General features: G+C 43.8%; 1 protein-coding gene across 1 annotated transcript; it reads right to left on the reverse strand.

Moving 5' to 3' along the window:
- Positions 1–4261: 4261 nt before the first annotated feature.
- Positions 4262–10674, reverse strand: LOC116892708 (leukocyte immunoglobulin-like receptor subfamily B member 3). The gene is given in 12 exon segments (XM_032894573.1): positions 4262–4398; position 6496; positions 6796–6845; positions 7076–7378; positions 7623–7919; positions 8098–8406; positions 8533–8817; positions 9558–9839; positions 9842–9862; positions 10001–10285; positions 10450–10485; positions 10641–10674. Coding segments are annotated over 12 exon segments (2040 nt in total).
- Between the last annotated feature and the right edge of the window lie 4431 nt (positions 10675–15105).

Consider the following 15105-nt stretch of genomic DNA (forward strand, 5'->3'; position numbering starts at 1 on the left):
TTGCAAGCATCAGGAAGACTTGGAGACCTAATGTGTAATCAGATAAAGACTAGGAAGACTTTTCATCCTTTCAGGCTCTGGTTCCAGCAGGAGCTGATGAAGTCACCATAGTAATTAAGGTAGGACTTGGAGGATGCTCCAGCCTCACCAGTCCTGATTCTGGCATGAGCCAACAGGGTTTCTAGGACTTTGGTCCTGCTTTGGCTGGCAAAATCACTAGAATCTGTGTGCATTTCCCTTGTGACAGGAGCAAATAGCCTAAGTAATCTGAATCTCTGTGCTTCTCGAATGTGTCAGAAACAGATAGTCTGAGTCATCCTGGCTGTGGCAGCGATGCACTGGTCTGTTTTCCAGCTTGAAGCTGGCAAGGTTGCCAGAATCTGTGTGAATTTTGCTCATGATAGGAGCAGGTTGTCTGAGTTATTCTGTCTGTGGGACAGACTGGTCTGTGTACACTGCCTGCAGAAGGGGGCAATTGGTTTATGTGTATTCTGTCTATGGGTTGATCTGTTTTGCTCAGTTTGTGACAGGGACAGATTGTCTGTGCCTTCCTTTGTGTTCTTGGACTTAGACTGATGAAATTTTTGGACATGGGACAGACTGTTTTCTCACCTTAATCTTATTCTGACTCATTTTAAAGAAGTTAGGACTAAGGACCACTTCATACAACTTGGAGTGACCTGATTTTGATGTTAAATGTCCTCTGGAGGGAGACCTTTTATCTCCACAGGCTGTCAGCAGCAGAGGATAAAATGTTTCAGTCATTTTTCCCGACTAATACCTGTTTTTCCTGGCTAATACCTCTTCATCAACAGGAACAACAAAAGCCAACTACAGCCCAGCAGCCATCTCCTTCCTTGTTGACAGTATCAGTTTTATGGCTGGAGAGATGGCTCAGTGGGTAAGAGCTGCTGACTGTTCTTCCAGAGGTCCTGAGCTCAATTCCCAGCAATCACCTAGTGACTTCCTTTTTTCTCAGGACTGGCTCTGGTTTTTACAGTTCACACCTACTTATCCTCTCTTCCCCTTCCCTTCTGCCAAATGCAGACACATTGCATAATAGTATCCAGGGTCCCTGACAAGAGAGTCCCCAAGTGGGCATATATATCCCTTAACAGAGCTATTGACTCCTGGTCACTCATTTTGTTCAGTAAATAGCTATCCTTCTTGCCAAGAGAAATGCTTGTTCCTTGTCTGAAAAAATATCATCTCCAAGTCATTAAAATAAAAGAAAAAAGAGATAGAGAGAAAGTAAGGAGGGGGCAAACAACCCCTCTTATAGTGTAAGGCATACCCAGCTGTTACCAAGTAACTGTGGGGTAGAGCTTAGGAAAGTTAACACCTAAGCTCCCAAAAGCTCTTACAGATTCTCTTCACCACAGACAGAGGCCAAGAAACTGGCTCCTGGCCCTGCAGGGAGCCAACCCAGATTAGGGCTTCAATGTGCTTAAGGGTGGGGAACATTTCCAGATGTGCCTTAGGCTCTGTAAGCAGGTCTCAACAATAATTTGGCCAAGGTTTTAATATGATATTTGATAAAGGAAAACAGAATTCTAGTGTGGTAGCCCTGACTTTCATCAATTAGTGCCAAATATTAGAGAAAAGTTGAAGGTGCAGGGAGAATAGAGAAATGTGCAGGTCAAGACAGGAAAAAATTAATTAGAGCTCTTCTAGCCAACAAATCCTCAGGATCCAGGAGAAAAGAAATTCCAAGCTTCAATAAATTAAGTTTGGGACTCATGACTATCTCTCCTCCCCCTACAATTCTGATTGATGGCTCAGTAATGCCTACATGCTTCATTATCAGACTTTACTAATCAATCCTGGGTGAGATGTTTTCCAGCCACCTGTTTCCCTGAACCGTGTGATTCTCCTGCCTGACCCTGACTTAGATTGTCCACTCCATCAGTATGATGCTCCTCTTTCAGAGACAGACCAGACCTGGTTTATGGACAGAAGCAGCTTCATCCATGAGGGTCATAGGCGATCAGGGACAGTGCAGGCAATGTAAATGTAGGTCATCTGGACTCAGTCACTTCCTCCAGGCACTTCAATGCAAAGGTCCAAGCTAATAATGTTAACACAGGCCCTCATAGTTAGAGATAACAGCCAGGCTGACAAGGCTGCTAAAGAGGCAACCTTAAAGGAAACAGCCCATCTGTAGATTGGCCACAGTCCTACCTGAACCACCTAGAACAACTGATACCTGCCCTCATCATGAAACTTCTTTCCTCAGAACCCCAAACACTTTTACTCCCTGGACATTCTATCACAACACATTTTTCTGACAGAAAGTTTTGGATCATCAGATTTATTTTGCAGAGTAGAACATTGAACGATGTCCTGCTTTCTCTTTAGATTATTTCACAAAAGAAATTAAATGGGCTGGTGAGGATTGACTGAAGGTGAGTTAATATTACCCACCTCTTTAACAAGAACTGTTTTCAGAACCATCCACAGAGTCACTCACTTGGGAGTAAAATGAATGACAGACACAGTGAAAGAATCTAAGATGCTTTCTTCTGCCTAACCTTGACTCCCCAAAGCCAGGAGTCCTTTGATTTTGAATGGAAAGATCCTGAGAGGGAAACACATGACAGCTCACCTGGACCAGTCTACCACAGGACTTCAACAATTCTCCAACCCTTTGATGGAGGCCCTATATCGTGACATCACCATCTATCGTGAGTCTAACCCACAGGTGACCCTTGGGCAATATATAGATGATCTTCCAGCAGAGATCGAGGCAGACCGTCTCAGAGACACTAAGCAGCTGCTGACAGAACTGAGCAAATTGGGTTATTGAGCTTCAGCCAAGAAAGTCCAAATCTGTCAACGTAAGTTGAGAGCTACCTGCGGTACCTGTTAGAGGATGGGAGGAACTGGTTATCAGAGGCTGGAAAAAATGCCATCCTTCATGTCACTGCCCCTAACACCCCAAACACGTGTGAGAATTTTTGGAGCTGGCTGGTTTTGGTAGGCTTTGTATTCCTGGGTGCCAAGCTAGCGTCCCCCCTATACTCTTTGACTAAGGCTGGACAGCCCTTTTTCTGGGGCAAAGGAGAGAGAGGGCTCTTCTGAATGCACCTGAGCTCAGGCTGCCTGATATCAGGAAGCTCTTTCATCTGTTTATGGATGAGAACTGAGGGATGGCTGACCCAATCATAGGGCCCATGGAAACGCCCCACTACTTACCTATCAAAGAAAATGGACCCAGTAGCAGCTGGATGACCTGCCTGTCTGAGGATAATAGCAGCGGTGACAAGCCTGGTCAAGGATGCAGATAAGCTGACTTTGGGATAGAATTTGACTGTGACAGCCTCCCCATGCCCATGAGAGTGTGGTGCACCAGCCCGCTGTCCGGTGGCTCACTAACGCCCATGTGACTCACTAGCAGATTTTGTTGCTGAACTCGACTGAGTCAAGTTCACACCTCCAGTGACCCTGAACCCAGCTACTCAATTACCTGACCCTGATGCTCAGGTACCTGCCCATGACTGTTCGCAGGACCTGGCAGAGGAACAGGGGTGGAGGAAAGATCTCTTGACCAGCCACTGTCTGAGACTCAGGTTACTTGGTTCACTGACAGCAGCAGCTATCCCCTAGATGGGCAGTGCAAGGCCGGAATGGCTGTGGTAGACAGGTGACAAGTGCTCCTGGCAGAACCATTGCCCTCTGGAACTTCAGCCCAGAAAGCAGAACAAATCTCTTTCACCAAGTCCTTAGAACTGGGAGCTGGAAAGTTAATCAACATTTACACTGAAAGCAGGTATGCTTTGCCTTCACTCATCTACAAGGGGCAATAATTCAGCAGAGGGGGCTCCTGATGTCCAATGGCAAACAATTAAGAACAAATCTGAGATCAAGACACTCTTAGAGGCTCTCCTTAAACCACTAAATGAGAGTGTCATCCATTTCCCAGGCCACCAAAATGAAGAGACTTTCACAGTTAGGGGAAACAACTTTGCAGATAAAATGAAAAAAAAAAGAGGCTGCAACTCAGGAGCCAGCCACAGTTCTGATTCAACTAATAATGACAAAGAAAAAAGGCGGGGGCTCAGGAAGCAAAGGCCCCCAGTATGTGAGGAACAATAATTTGTTTACCAAGGAAGAACCTCATCATAAATCTTCTTTCCCCAGAACCCCAAATACTTTTGCTCCCTGGACATTCTATTAACACATTTTTCTGACAACATTTTGGATCATCAGATTTATTTCCCAGAGTGTAGAACTTTGAAAGATGTCCTGATTTCTCTTTAGATTATTTCCCATCTGCATGGTGGGTCTGTCTATGGCTATGCCAGGCCTCAGCGGCTAGAATTGAAAGGACTATGAGGACCAGGACAGCCATCCCCATCCTGATGAGATTCTCCATTGTGTGATCCCGGTTCTCTGGAGCTGTGGTATTAGACACAGAAGATAGGGGTGATCAAAATTGTCTAATGAAGCATCCATCCAGGGGCCCTGTTTTCCCTGAAGAGGATAAGGTTCTATTCTTTCCCATGCTATGAGGTGGAATTCTCTTTATTTAACTGTCTGAGGTTTGGGCATGTTCTAGGCTGGACAGATTGTATGAGCTGGTCCCCAGAATAGAAGAATAGAATGTGTGTGTACTTAAGAGACCTTTGTGTTTCTTCTGAGTTCCATGTTGTCATTTATTGTAGATGCCCTCCATTCTTGCCATACAAGACCAAGGAGTTCTGGGATGAATCTTCCCTGTGGCATAGCTGTGTCCCCTCTCTTATTCTTACTAAATTCTTCAAGATGATTGTGCTAATAAAAAAACCAATGATATACCAGTGATACCCGTAAATTCAGAGTAGAACAAATTGACAATTCATTCAGGCAGTTTCCCCAGGTTACTGTGGTGAGCAATGAAAGGCAGGTTTTAGTGTGGTGTTTCTGGTGAGCCCATTGGAGGTTGTGCAGATTCCTCTTAGCATTATATCTTTTTGGTGAGTGTTGGTTCCCTTGTGACATGGAGACCCTTCCATTTCAAACTTGGTCATACCATTCCTCTGGAGATAGAGTGTATGTGTGTGTGTGTGTGTGTGTGTGTGTGTGTGTGTGTGTGTGTGTGCACATGCGAGCATGTGTGTGTTTGTGCACGTGTATGTATAAACGGAGAGTGAAAGATAGATCACTGGGTTTTTACCTAAGAGTTCCTCATATACCACAGCTATGTTTTGTTATGCATAGATCCTAAGCCTGATACACATACCTCTTAGTTTTCTTGGCTTTACAGTAAACATTTATTATGACAACAGGATGAGTCACACTGTTAATAGAGAGTGGTGATGATCCCCCACACTCTAGAAGAGTTAAGGGTGAGTGGTAGAGAGTCCCTGGAAATCCCATCCCAAAAAACTTCTCTGGTTCAGACAGGTGTACCAAGGTCTAGCAGAGGACATTGTTAGCTGTCACCTCTCAAATAAAGGCTGATTCGTACATTTCCTCTATTTCACTCAGAAGGAAAGTTTTCAGGCTTCCCAATGCAATAGGTTTGATTGCAAGTGTTGGATTTTATTTTCCTTACTTTGAAAAATGTTATGTTCTAGTTCTCATGGAAAATTTTGTTTTAAAGAGTTTATCTACAGATTTGAATCCTATTTTAAACAGAAGGATGGTATAGAACAATCGTAACTGTTACACCATGGCTGTGTCTTGTCCTGTAGGCATCATGGGCTATGGTTGCAGTGAGAGCAAGGGCCTGACAAGGATCCTGTGTATACTGTTTATTTGTGGGTATGCAAAATGTTGTCACTGTGGACCAGTTCCTGCTTAGGATCTTATAACTGTCTGTGGCCTCCCCAAAATGCTGCTTCAAACTACATGACACCTCCGGATTTCATTAGCAGGGAGTGTAGTGAGCATCCCTAGAATGATTCAGGTGATCCCCCATCATCATGAAGGCAAATACCATCTGACTCTCACGCTACAGCATTTCAAACCCTATGCTCGCTAATAATTATAGTAAATGGAGAATGCTGAGATACCCCTTCAGCTCAGAAAGATCTGGATCACCTCACCTGGGACCACAAACTCCAGAGTCAGTCCTATATGGCAGCAGGAATAGGGATGAGTGGAGGTATCTATAGCACCAGAAGATGTTCCTGAGTTTTCAGGTCACAGACCTTATACAGAGTCCTAGAATTATGCCTCCTGAGCAAGACTGAAGTGGTGTGAATCCCCTTCCATCACAACATGGCACACCCTTGCCATTGAACAGAAGGGTTTTGGTGAGACTCACTGCACAATCAGGTTTTGGAGACCTCCTCTGTCTGGAGAGGTCACAGTCACCACTAGCACAGAAAAAACTAAGACATGTGAACCAGGCTTCTCTCATTTATACTAAAAGAAACAGCCGCCCAGAGAGAGAGAGAAGGGCTTGTCCAAGTAGAATCTACTGAAGCAACTGTATCAAGCCTGGAATTAGGTATAGCCTCTGTGGGTCGATGTGCCACAAAAATCTTTATTAGCCCTCTTGGGCCTGACTCTGTGCAGGTGTAATGTTTCTTCAGGCAATCATGGAGAGGCAAATTTCTAGATTATTTCCTCATAACTTTACACACTTGCCCCATCATCCAGGGAGAGGCTAACTGTGTCTCTTTGGATGCTATCATTTGTAGTTCAACAGTTAAACCTTAGCATATGGTTTGTCCTTTGGAATATTTGTTGGTCTTTCATACTCACGAGTTCAAATGACAGAAGTGAGAACTGTGATTAACAAGAGCTATTTCTTAGGCTGCCTGTGTTTGCAGCATATTCCCTATAAAGGGGTGCCTAATACTTAACAGCTGTTGTGATGAACCTTTTAGTTGGCCAGCTGGAGGCTTCAATGGGTTCTAGGAGACAGAACAAGAAGAGGATGTTCTTCCTGCTGTGTGTGCTACTTATGTCCTGTAAGTGCCCTAAGACAGAGGGACTATTACATGAAGGATTATTGCTGATATCCAGTTCTATGCTGTTGAATGTGCCTTTGGACTAACCATTCATGTTGTCCTCTTAATCCCACTGAAATCCAAAGATCTATGTTTTGTATTTAAGTCACTGTGAGATGTCAGAACAACCTTACCTGAGACTATGAGCTCCACAGGGGCACTGGCAAATGACAACAGGTACAGAGATGAATCTCGAGAACCATAGCACCTGTAGGTGCCCGAGTGGGTGGAGGTCACAGCACTCATGGAGAATTCTGACCGGTACTGCTGATCTTGAAACTTTGATTTTAGTCGAAGGGGTGGCTGGCCTGATCCCTCCTTGGACAGAATGAAAGTGTCCACAGGGTACATTGACCAACACATCGGGGTCACATTCTCTCCTGAGTGTATTGAGGAGTTAGGCATCACTGAGAGGGAAGGTGTGTCATCAATCTGTCCTAAAGAGAAGAGGGATGATGAAAGGCTGACTTCCTTGTTCAGAGCTCAAACCACACATGATTTCACCCTGAGAACATGGGACTCGGTCTCTTTTTTTCTGACTGAGGTCACTTCCTGCTGATCTGTCTCTGCCTCTGTTCCTCCCCAAGGTCCCTGCCCCTCATCCAGCCCTCAGCTACTAGGTTCCCCCATGAAAGCCTGAGCAGAAGATAGGTACCTGATTGAATCTCTACAGATCCTCACCTGTGATCAGGATGTCCAGGGGATCACTGGATGCTGACCACTCAGAGGAGAGGTTGTGTGCACCATAGCATCTGTATTGGCCTCCAGTAGAGTGGTTCACATAGCCCAGTGTGAAGTTGGTCATGGAGAAGCCAGTGTCAGTCCACTGGCTAGTGTGCTGCATAATGTCAGCACCCCCAACTTTGTACAGAGCAAATCTGTCATAGTTGATGTCAGAGCAACACTGCAGTGTGAGGTTAACTCCAGGGTCCAGGATGTGGCCTTGGTGAGTTAGCAGAGAGGGCTTCTTGGACAGCCCTAGAGGGAAGGTGACAGCTGTGGACTGATGTTTGGTTCTTATCAAACACCTTTGCTCTCCTATCCTGCCCAGCACATGTCACAGATTCTACTTAAGCAGGGCTACCTCGTCTCCAGGAAGCCATGACAAGGGCTTAGGGTCTCAGAAAAGGATTGGAGGACAGTGAGGCCAACTTACCTGAGATATGAATTTCCAGGGGCTTACTGGGTACTGACCACAACTGTGGAGAATTCTTGTAGTAACCATAACATCTGAATGTCCCTGTGTGGTTTGATGTCATGGGTCCCATAACAAACAGGGCTTGGCACTGTCCACTAGGAGGTATACACTGTGTGTCCAGTGAGCTGGTGAACTTGTGATCTTCCTTGGTGAGAATGAATTTATCATAGTGACTATGTGAGACACAGTGCAGTGTCATGTTCCTTCCCACTGTCACCACAGGGCTGGGCAGTACTGACAGCCTGAGTTCTTTGTAGTCATAGATTCCTAGAAGAGGAGGAAGCAGTTTGGTACATGTTCTCACACAGTCACAGTATTCTCTGAGTCCACTTTGTGAGAAGGGAATATTCTTGAGATCAGAGCCTAGAGTTGGGAACCTGTCTGTCTCCTTACCTGTCACCACCAGCTCCAGGATGTCACTGGGCTCCGACCAACCAGCTGAGCTGTACCAATAACAACAATATTTCCCTGCATGTTCTCCTGTCACAGAAGGGTAGAAGAACTTGCCCTTGTTCCTAGGCTTTTGTAGAGTCTCTGTGCTCCAGGTTGAATGGCTCCCCTCTTTATACAGAAAATACACTTCTGCATCCAGGGTACCCTGACACCAGATGGTCATGAAACTAGTTAGAGTGACCACAGAGCCTGGTTCAACCTTGATGATGGGTTTGGGTAGGTTCCCTACAAGGAAGTAGGAGAGAAGCAGGTGGGTGTGTTTGAAAGTGGCACAGAGAAAGTCACACTTGGAGATGTATGGCATTTAAGGTGATCCAGAGTAGGACAAAGTCTTGTGAAGACTCATCTTCCTTCTGGACATCCTGAGTTTTAGTCCTACTTTCTGCATTGAAATCTACCTCAAGTCACACTGTCTCCTGTGCTCTGTAATTGGTCTAAAGAGCCTTGGCTCCTCACAGGCAACATAAGTCAAGTGTTAGAATTCCTTCTATGCTCTACCCAACATCTCCCTGGCAGTAGTGAGGTAGGCTGGCTTAACATAAAAGAATTGTTTGGCCCCTCCTCACTCTCTTATTCTCTCTGTCCTTTTCTCTCTCTGATCCTTCTGTCCCCTTTTCCCTTTCCCCCTCCCTCCTCAATTTACAAGTGTTCTTCGTTGGCCTCTCTCTCTCTCTCTCTGTCTCTCTGTCTCTCTGTCTCTCTGTCTCTCTTTCTCTCTCTTTCTCTCCCCTCTCTCTCCTCTCTTTTTCTCTCTATCTATCCTCAACTCCTCTTCCCATGTCACTAAATAAACTCTATTCTATGCCACATCTGTCATATGGCTGGTACTTGAGGGGGAAAGGATGCTTCATCTTGGGTCTGAAGAGGCACCCATCACACTTCATCATACCTGGCCCTAGAAACATCAAGTCCTCCCTGAGCACTGTTTCACCTCACCATTAAGTGGAAAGGCTGTGGTTTCTCACCTGAGACCAGGAGCTCCAGGGTGTCACTAGGTTCTGACCACACCTGTGGATTGCTACTGTCATAGCTGTAGCATCTGAATGCCCACCTCTGGCTGGAGGTCACTGGTGGCACAGAAAAGAAGGCCTGAGAAATCCCAGTATCATAGTTATATTGTGAGTCCTGCCTCCAGAGGAGCTTCTGTGATCCTTCCTTAGTCAGAATGAACCTGTCATAATTCTGCCCTGACACACACTGGAGGGTCACCTTCTGTCCTGAGCTCACCACAGGGCTTGGCTGGGTTACAGCCTGGGTTTACTGTGTGCTCCTAGGAGAGAAGGCAGAAGCAGTGAAATGTGTCAGGCCTTGTCATCCTCCAGGGCTGTGAAGTCGTGGTGCAACTCTGGCATCAGACTGACCTCTTGACATTGAAGCCTGAGGGTGGGGCATTACTTTTTCTTCTTACCTGTCACTACCAGCTCCAGTGCATCACTGTCCTCTGACCATTGAACATGGATCTGATAATAACAGTGGTAATGTCCTGCATGGTACTGGTCAATTTTTGAGATGGAGAATTCAACCTTCTTGCCAGGTTTAGGTCGAATTCCAAGGCACCTTGGATTTCTGCTTCCCTGTTTCTAGAGACAGTAACGTTTGGCTCCTTGACTCCACTCACAGAAGAAGATCACCTTACTCTGTGTAGAGACCACAGTGTCTGGCTGTACTCTGAGGATTGGCCTAGGGAGGAACTCTGAAAGAAAAAGAACAGCAATCCTCTGTTTGCAGTCCTTAACCCCATGGCCCTCAGGTTACCCTCAGGACTAACACACATGTAGTGTTACTCCACACCCATAGCCCAGGCATGGCTCCTGGATAGAAAGAGAAGAGCAGGTCAGGAGAGATGGTGATACTCACCTGTCAGCACTGTGATCCAGAGGCCCAGAGTCATTCCTGGAAGAGAGTTTCCTGTGAGAAGTTTGTCCCTGAAATTTCATCATCTCCTACCCTCTGCCAAACACCTGAGCCTCTGGGGTTTCCTGATTCCTCAGCTCTAGGCCCTGATAATTTCCAGACCTCAGTATCCCTTTTCTGTTTTCACAACTCACCAAGACAGATTAGGGTTTTGAGGGTGAAGGTCATGGCATCTCCTCTCAGAGGCTGCAACTCTGGTTGAGAGCAGAGCTACAGAGCCTTTCTGAAGGTATTGGAAACAGGATGTTGCCATGGAGGCAGGGCAGTCCCCATGACATGGTCATATTACCACAGCCCCACAGGAAGGGGAACTGACCTCCTCTGGCACCCTGCTCTGACTTCCTCAATGCTGTGACAGTGCCAGGCAATAGACCCTCTGCAATCAGGTCTTACACAGGTGACATTTTCTCAGCCCACCAGTGTCTGCCTTACCTGTGCACATCACTGTCAGAGCCATATTGTAGCAGACACGTATAAACAACTTATACAAAAATACAAACTTCAGTGTGGTTTGATTTGTTCATTTTCACATTTATAAGTGAAATATTTTCCTCTTTTCAACATTTTTGATGTTTCTGAGATGGGTCTTGCTGGGAATGAGATTTAAAGTCTTTTTTCATACTCTCAAGTGATGCATTGCAATTGGGCATAGCAATGACATATATGTATATATAAACGCATAATTTGTATATATATTAACATTGTATATACACATATGACACAATTGTAACTGCATATTTGTCAAAGCACATGTCTGGGGGTCAGAATAGACCTTAAGTATTCTGTTTTCTTTGTACAATGTCAATCCCAATGATCAATCTCAGGTCTTTTTTTTATTGGACCTTTTTAAAAATTTTATGATCTGGCCTCTGGGAACCAGAAGATAGGGGCACTGGAAAGGCAGATACTCTGCAGTCCAGACTCTGTCTGGACCTGAAAGGAACCACTCAACAGTTCTCTGAACCCAAATGCCGTGGGAGGCAGAGCTAAACCTGCAGAGGGGCAGACACGGCTGGGAAACCAGAAGAGACAACACTCTGCCCACATTTCTGACTCCAGAGGAAACCACCTAACACCATCTGGGACCCCGGTGCACAGGGCCTCCAGAAAAAGGCAGCTAAGGACCTCCTGGTTGCCACCCTCACCAAGAGCTCAAAAGAAGCCCCCACAGGCAACTTGAGCCTCGGGACCACAGGTAAGACCAACTTTTCTGCTCCCAGCGACCTGCCTGGTGGACTCAGGACACAGGCACACAGGAACAGCTAAAGACCAGTAGACAGGAAAGACTACACACCCGAAAGCAGAATACTCTGTTCCCATAACTGGCTGAAAGGAAACAGGAAAATCAGGTCTACAGCACTTTTAACACACAGGCCTATAGGATGGTCTAGCCACTGTCAGAAATAGATGAGCAAGGTAACACCAGAGACAACCTGATGGCGAGAGGCAAGTGCAGGAACCCAAGCAACAGAAACCAAGACTACATGGCATCATCAGAGCCCAATTCTCCCACCAAAGCAAACATGGAATATCCAAACACACCAGAAAAGCAAGATCTAGATTCAAAATCATATTTGATCATGATGCTGGAGGACTTCAAGAAAGACATGAAGAACTCCCTTAGAGAAATGCAGGAAAACATAAATAAACAGGTAGAAGCCTATAGAGAGGAATCCCAATAATCCCTGAACGAATTCCAGGAAAACACAATCAAACTGGTGAATGAATTAAAAGTGGAAATAGAAGCAATAAAGAAAGCACAAAGGGAAACAACCCTTGACATAGAAAACCAAAGGAAGAGACAAGGAGCCATAGATACAAGCATCATTAACAGAATAAAAGAGATAGAAGAGAGAATCTCAGGAGCAGAAGTTCCCATAGAAATTATCGACACAACTGTCAAAGATAATGTAAAACGGAAAAAGCTATTGGTCCAAAACATACAGGAAATCCAGGACTCAATAAGAAGATCAAACGTAAGGATAATAGGTATAGAAGAGAGTGAAGACTCCCAGCTCAAAGGACTAGTAAATATCTTCAACAAAATCATAGAAGAAAACTCCCCTAACTTAAAGAAAGAGATGCCCATAAACATACAAGAAGCCTATAGAACTCCAAACAAATTGGACCAGAAAAGAAAGTACTCCTGTCACATAATAATCAAAACGCCAAATGAACAAAACAAAGAAAGAATATTAAAAGCAATAAGGGAAAAAGGTCAAGAAACATATAAAGGCAGACCTATCAGAATCACACCAGACTTCTCAGAAGATCCTGGACAGATGTCATACAGGCACTAAGAGAACACAAATGCAAGCCCAAGTTACTGTATCCAGAAAAACTCTCAATTAACATAGATAGAGAAACCAAGATATTCCATGACAAAACCAAATTTACACAATATCTTTCTCCAAATCTAGTGCTACAAAGGATAATAAAGGGTAAAGCCCAAAATAAGGAGGCAAGCTACACCCTAGAGTAAGCAAGAAACTAATCGTCTTGGCAACAAAACAAAGAGAAGAAAAGCACACAAATATAATCTCACATCCAAATATGAATATAACAGGAAGTAATAATCATTATTCCTTAATATCTCTCAATGTCAATGGTCTCAATTCTCCAATAAAAACACATAGATAAACAAACTGGATATGAAATGAGGACCCTGCATTCTGCTGCCTACAGGAAACACACCTCAGAGACAAAGACAGACACTACCTGAGAGTGAAAGTCTGGAAAACAACTTTCCAAGCAAATAGTCGGAAGAAGCAAGCTGGAGTAGCCATACTAATATCAAATAAAATCAATTTTCAACTAAAAGTCATCAAAAAAGATGAGGAAGGACACTTCATATTCATCAAAGGAAAAATCCACCAAGATGAACTCTCAATCCTAAATATCTATGCCCCAAATACAAGGGCACCTACATACATAAAAGAAACCTTACTAGAGCTCAAAACACACATTGCACCTCACACAATAATGATAGGAGATTTCAACACCCATTCTCATCAATGGACAGGTCATGAAACAGAAATTAAACAGAGATGTATACAGACTAAGAGAAGTCATGAACCAAGTGGACTTAACAGATATTTATAGAACATTCTATCCTAAAACAAAAGGATATACCTTCTTCTCACCACCTCATGGTACTTTCTCCAACATTGACCATATAACAGGTCATAAAACAGGCCTCTACAGATACAGAAAGATAGAAATAATCCCATACATCCTATAAGATCACCATGGGCTAATGCTGGTCTTCAATAACAATAAGGGTAGAACGCCCACATATACATGGAAGTTGAACAATGCTCTACTCAATAATAACCTGGTCAAGGAAGAAATAAAGAAAGAAATTAAAGACTTCTTAGAATTTAATGAAAATGAAGGTACAACATACCCAAACTTATGGGACACAATGAAAGCTGTGCTAAGAGGAAAACTCACAGCTCTGAGTGCCTGCAGAAGGAAACAGGAGAGAGCATATATCAGCAGCTTGAGAGCACACCTAATGCTCTAGAACAAAAAGAAGCAAATACACCGAGGAGGAGTAGAAGGCAGGAAATAATCAAACTCAGAGCTGAAATCAACCAAGTAGAAACAAAAACGACCATAGAAAGAATCAATAGAATGAAAAGTTGGTTCTTTGAGAAAGTGAACAAGATAGATAAACCTTTAGCCAGACTAATGAGAGGACACAGAGAGTCTGTCCAAACTGAAAAATCAGAAATGAAAAGGGAGACATAACTACAGAATCAGAGAAAATTCAAAAATCATCAGATCTTACTACAAAAGCCTATATTCAAAAAAACTTGAAAATCTTCAGGAAATGGACAATTTCCTAGACAGATACCAGGTACTGAAGTTAAATCAGGAACAGATAAACCAGTTAAACAACCCCATAACTCCTAAGGAAATAGAAGCAGTCATTAAAGGTCTCCCAACCAAAAAGAGCCCAGGTCCAGACGGGTTTAGTGCAGAATTCTATCAGACATTCATAGAAGACCTCATACCAATATTATCCAAACTATTCCACAAAATCGAAACAGATGGAGCACTACCGAATTCCTTCTATGAAGCCACAATTACTCTTATACCTAAACCACACAAAGACCCAACAAAGAAAGAGATCTTCAGACCAATTTCTCTTATAAATATCGACGCAAAAATGCTCAATAAAAATCTGGCAAACTGAATCCAAGAGCACATCAAAACAATCATCCACCATGATCAAGTAGGCTTCATCCCAGGCATGCAGGGATGGTTTAATATTCGGAAAAACATCAACGTGATGCATTATATAAACAAAGTGAAAGGACAAAACCACATGATCATTTCATTAGATGCTGAGAAAGCATTTGACAAAATTCAACACCCTTTAATGATAAAAGTCCTGGAAAGAGTAGGAATTCAAGGCCCATACCTAAACATAGTAAAATCCATATACAGCAAACCAGTCGCTAACACTAAACTAAATGGAGAGAAACTTTTTTTTTATTTTTTTTATTTTATTTTTTTCATTAACTTGAATACATTTTTAGTGTTATTCCCTTTCCCGGTTTCCCGACAAGCATCCTCCCTCCCCCCTTCCCT

This window comes from Rattus rattus, chromosome 2 (genome assembly GCF_011064425.1).
Source record: "Rattus rattus isolate New Zealand chromosome 2, Rrattus_CSIRO_v1, whole genome shotgun sequence".
Classification (NCBI taxonomy): Eukaryota; Metazoa; Chordata; class Mammalia; order Rodentia; family Muridae; genus Rattus; species Rattus rattus.